The sequence below is a fragment of the Cynara cardunculus genome, unplaced genomic scaffold (assembly GCF_001531365.2).
Source record: "Cynara cardunculus var. scolymus isolate 2C unplaced genomic scaffold, CcrdV1 Un_Scaffold_10675, whole genome shotgun sequence".
NCBI classification, from domain to species: Eukaryota; Viridiplantae; Streptophyta; class Magnoliopsida; order Asterales; family Asteraceae; genus Cynara; species Cynara cardunculus.
In genome coordinates this window covers 1-4,371 of record NW_020206018.1, presented here as the reverse complement: position 1 = coordinate 4,371, position 4,371 = coordinate 1, and the positions used below count along the sequence as shown (strand labels likewise).

At 36.3% G+C, this 4,371-nt stretch overlaps 1 protein-coding gene across 3 annotated transcripts; it reads right to left on the bottom strand.

Moving 5' to 3' along the window:
* Positions 1–93: 93 nt before the first annotated feature.
* Positions 94–4,274, bottom strand: LOC112505414 (rRNA-processing protein UTP23 homolog). Of its 3 annotated transcripts, XM_025109328.1 has the most exons (8): positions 3,544–3,649; positions 3,434–3,461; positions 3,236–3,316; positions 2,842–2,962; positions 1,752–2,048; positions 1,499–1,561; positions 691–835; positions 94–397 (listed from the first exon to the last, which is right to left on the bottom strand). In XM_025109328.1, the coding sequence occupies exons 1-7, from the start codon at positions 3,569–3,571 to the stop codon at positions 743–745; spliced, it is 711 nt and encodes a 236-aa protein (XP_024965096.1). In that variant the 5' UTR covers positions 3,572–3,649; the 3' UTR covers positions 94–397; positions 691–742. The 3 variants fall into 3 exon arrangements, with proteins under 3 accessions (XP_024965096.1, XP_024965095.1, XP_024965094.1); XM_025109327.1 differs by having other exon boundaries at positions 94–495; positions 3,434–4,274; XM_025109326.1 differs by having other exon boundaries at positions 3,434–4,273.
* Between the last annotated feature and the right edge of the window lie 97 nt (positions 4,275–4,371).

Below are 4,371 nucleotides of genomic sequence, written 5' to 3'. Positions count from 1 at the left end.
CCCCCCCCAAAAAAAAAGTTCATCCATGTTTAGTTTAAAAAGTTAAAATACTTTTCCAGTAACCAATTTTTAACAACCCATGAAACTAATATATAACAAAATGGCAAGCTTGATGATAGCCATAGGCGGTCCAGATGTTTCCATTGCAACAAGATGAGATAAATAAAGCAGAGGAACAATGAAACTATAACCACTTCGATAACACCTGATGTAGTGGATTCCCAAAAGCAAAAACCATCTAAAAGAAACAAAATACAAGAGATGATAACTACCACAAAATTGAGCTTAAGCTCTACAGACTCCTGTTAATATGTAGTTCTTTCCAAATTCATCCCATCCATGCGAAAAATACTCGTCAAATTGTGAATATCTTCAAGAGTCAGCACGCCTACATCCTCTGCATACATCAAGAATCTATCTTTCATCATGTGTTTATGAAATATTTTGGCATAAGACAGCTTCGTTCGGTATGACTGTATGCATTAATATACAACACTTTGTATTCAGAAAACAGAGAAGTCTTGTCAAGAGTGCATATGATTAAATAAGTTGTAGATGAATTTATACAACAAATATTTCGGGAAAAATCCCCTTTCTCTACTGTAACTATAAGAAATAGAGCATGGTAGATAACATGCCAATCGAATAGCATTCAATAATTCTCATGTTCGTAATCAAGCAAGTGCTTACCTATCATATCCATGATGAAAAATTGAGATTCACCAGATGTGCAGGACGTGGTTTACTCGGTTGCGTTGGCGGAATTTTTCTGCTTACGTGATCTCTTCCTTTGCCTGCTCCTGCTCCTTATTGTTTCAACACTCTCATTACCTTCCTGCAGATATTTGAGATTATGCATTACTTCATAGTTCATACTCCCTCCATCCCAAAGTAAGGGTCCACAATTGAGACAGCACACAGTTTGGCATACATAAATATTACCCTTTTTTATTAAGCAAATGACATCTTTACCCTTATTTGATTTCTCTATATTCACAACTTTTAAATATCTGTGCATTACTTAAAGGGTAAATTTGAGAATTTAGTTGTCTAATTTTGAAGCTTCAATATTATTTTGGGACAAACATAAATAGAGAAGTGGACCCTAAAAATATAAATTACTTGGCAGTTAACGTTCATAAAGTTCATGATATACTATATGTCTGGACATATCAACAGAGTATCATAAGTAAAAGTATAGGTAAGTCAGTCAAAACTACCCACATTGCTATCAAGTTTTCAAAGCAAGACTTCGCTAATGCATGTGTGAAAAAAGGCTTGTACAATGTCATGAACGAAGAAGAATTACACACTGCGATGGTACAAATTAGGATGAAATTCAAGACTTCCATCGAACAACCATAACGCTTTAAAGTCAAACATATATAAACATTAGAGGTCTATTTCCTTCCCCACTATCTACAGTAACAGGATCATAAGGTAAGAGCAGAATGTCAAACAGTAGACTCTCATGGGGGGAATACTAAAAGAAACTCACCTTTTTGGCAACATGATTTTGGTTCTCAGTTTTTTTCTTCTTACAGGAGAGCGGATTTGGACCCTGGAAAAGGCCCAAGTAAATGAGCGACGATAGCTTGATTAGCTAAACTGGATGATCATGACAATAACTATAGCAAGAAAAAGACACTAAAATCGTAGTTGATTCTCTGATGAATGTTTGAAAAGAAGATGCAAGTTACGAAAAGAATCAAGAATACAATCAAGAAAACAACATGGTGGAGGATCAAAACCTTAGCTCTCTTTCTCTTGAATTGCACTTTATCCTTTACATCTGTTTTCCTTTTAGCAGCATTTTTCTTCAAATCTTCTATGATATTATCTGGCAAAACTTCATCTGCAACAGAGGACTCCCCTGGTTCCTCCGTTGCTGAACTTCTGTTTTTCTTATTAAGGAGCATCTTAAACTCTAACTCATTCATATGAGAGCGCTGGTCTTCTGCAACTTTGGCAAACTGTTGCTGAGACTGGGATGGAGGTTCAAGGAATAGAGCATTTCGCAGTGCAAATATTACAGGAACAGCTGGTATCTGTATCCATAAAAAATTGTAGTGTATGATAAAATGTGGTTATATATGCATTTGAACTAGTCGCCTAGATGCAAGCACATGATATCTAGGAGCTACAACGCGCATTAACCACAAGAAACACTAATATAGCATGCCTGTCCATGTTCAGCTGTAAAAGATTTGATATTACAGAGCTCTGCAAGATATTCTAGTCCTGTACCAATAGTAGACGTACAAAGCACGTGTTTTGAATCTGTCATTAATACGAATGATTATCAACAAAACCAATTGGAAATATTGCCTTTTTCTTAATTTAGATTCCCCTAAACTAAAATCATTTTTAATAACAAAACTTGAGGCACAACTGGCTCCACGAATTCAGCAAATATCAGCACCAATTTCACAGATATATCTTTTTAAGATATTGTGAAGCTGCGTCCAAAAATGGCTCACTTCCTGGAACCAGTAAAAGTAGCGCCCTTGAGTTATAAAGAATGCCAACTGAAGATTCCCAAGTTAAGTTAATGATGATCACTGGAGAGGGGGAACTGCTCCCAGGCTTGAAACCAAGACCTTATCACAGAAAACAAAATGGATTTCCATCGGATATCCCCTAGGCACCAAGTCAAGTTCATTTGTAAGGAAAAACCTTTAGTAATTTTCCATGAAAAGACTGAAGGTTCAGGCCTTTTCATTTCTTAGAAATCTAGACAAAAGAGCTTGTTCTTACTCTCATTTTAACAGTTAAAATGTACAAGAAATACATGCAACTTTTAACCACTATAGAAACCAAACAAATGAAATATGTATAAACCTCTTGAAACTTCTTGCGCAGGTCAGCATCTTGACTAGCAACAAAGAAATGCTCTGAATTGTCTTCCCCAATAACTTCTGCTAGACAAGCCACAGCGCTCTTCCTCTTTTCATGATCACATCTGAAAATACCTCTTCAGTCTCGGTGTAGAAAATGGAATCATGCAATCAAATCCAGGATAATTTTGTACATGGTGAGGAAGAATATTTAGGAAGAGGTAGCCTCACTGTGTTTCAACACTTAACGTGTATGAAGGAATCACATTGAGGTGACCAAAGCATCTCTAAGTTGCAAAAAACAACGTTGAATGAACCATGATAACTCTAACTAGGCCAGCCAATATATGTTTTATATTTGTACAGGGGTAATTCCAAACTAAAAAGGGGAAACTAACCTCGCAGGCATAAGATCACGAGCCACATTAAGAGAATCAGAGTAGGCTTCACCAAGGCTTTTCAACTCTGCAAGAACACATCTAGTATATTTCCCAGACAGGGATAAATTAACGAAGAGGGTGAATGAACATCTAAAGCCTAACAGTTTTCCAACATACTAAATCTTGTAAAAACAGGGTAAAGTAAATGCCTCTAACCTGGTTGTGAACATTTTGACTGGAGCACCTAAAATATTTGAGAGGGCCGTATCAGCTGGAGTGATGCGATTAACTAGAAGATGGTGTATAAACGTTCCATCACATAAGACCTTGAAGGGCGATCTGAAACCAAAGCATGTTGTATAGAATCTCACACTTCTGCGATGACGCTTTTGCTTTTTTAATCTCATCTGTAACACAAGGTACCCATGTTTACTATAGACATTGACAAATAATTGAAGTGGAAGCATTAATATCAGAGATGAGTGCTAAAGAACAAAGCTCAGCTGGTAGGAGACGCCCAATAACATCATGACATGACAAGAATTGATCTTGCAATATGCCTATAATGTACTCAAGAACATTGTAGGAGAACGAGAATAGGCTGAAATGAGTTTTGCTAACTCCAGGTGCCCTTTAATTGATAATGAGACAACACATATGACTCAAAAGTATTGCTTCTTCACAAAAAGGTCAATGTTCACCATTTACTAACTGTAATGCAGATAATGCCATTGGTTTCTGCTGCTCATTGGTAGTTTTTTCTTTCTTGAAGAGGTGATCATTTGTAGTTAACAGAACTTTTCAAGAGAAAACTAACTTAATTGTGGAGGTCTTGGAGGAATGGAAATCCAAGGTTGTCCTTGTAACACTAAAAGAATGGCAAAATATATAAAATTAACTACAACAGATATTTACACATATCATAGTTGTGAAGCCTAAATAAGAATAGCATCACATAAAAAGATTCAGCTTAGAAGATATTGACTATGCAAACTGAAGGACTATGGCTTATGCCAACATCAAACACTGTAACTCGACATTTACTATGCAAAACTGAAGGACTATGGCTTATGCCAACATCAAACACTGTAACTCGACATTTACTATGCAAAACTGAAGGACTATGGCTTATGCCAACATCAAACACTGTAACT

Excerpts from the sequence above, each read along its gene's own strand:
- LOC112505414 (XM_025109327.1), bottom strand. The coding sequence starts at position 3,684 with ATGCTTCCACTTCAATTATTTGTCAATGTCTATAGTAAACATGGGTAC. Across the intron at positions 3,317-3,433 it reads GTCAAAATGTTCACAACCAG|ATGTGTTCTTGCAGAGTTGA; the intron begins GTTAGAGGCATT and ends GAAATATACTAG. Across the intron at positions 836-1,498 it reads AAAATCATGTTGCCAAAAAG|GAAGGTAATGAGAGTGTTGA; the intron begins GTGAGTTTCTTT and ends AAATATCTGCAG.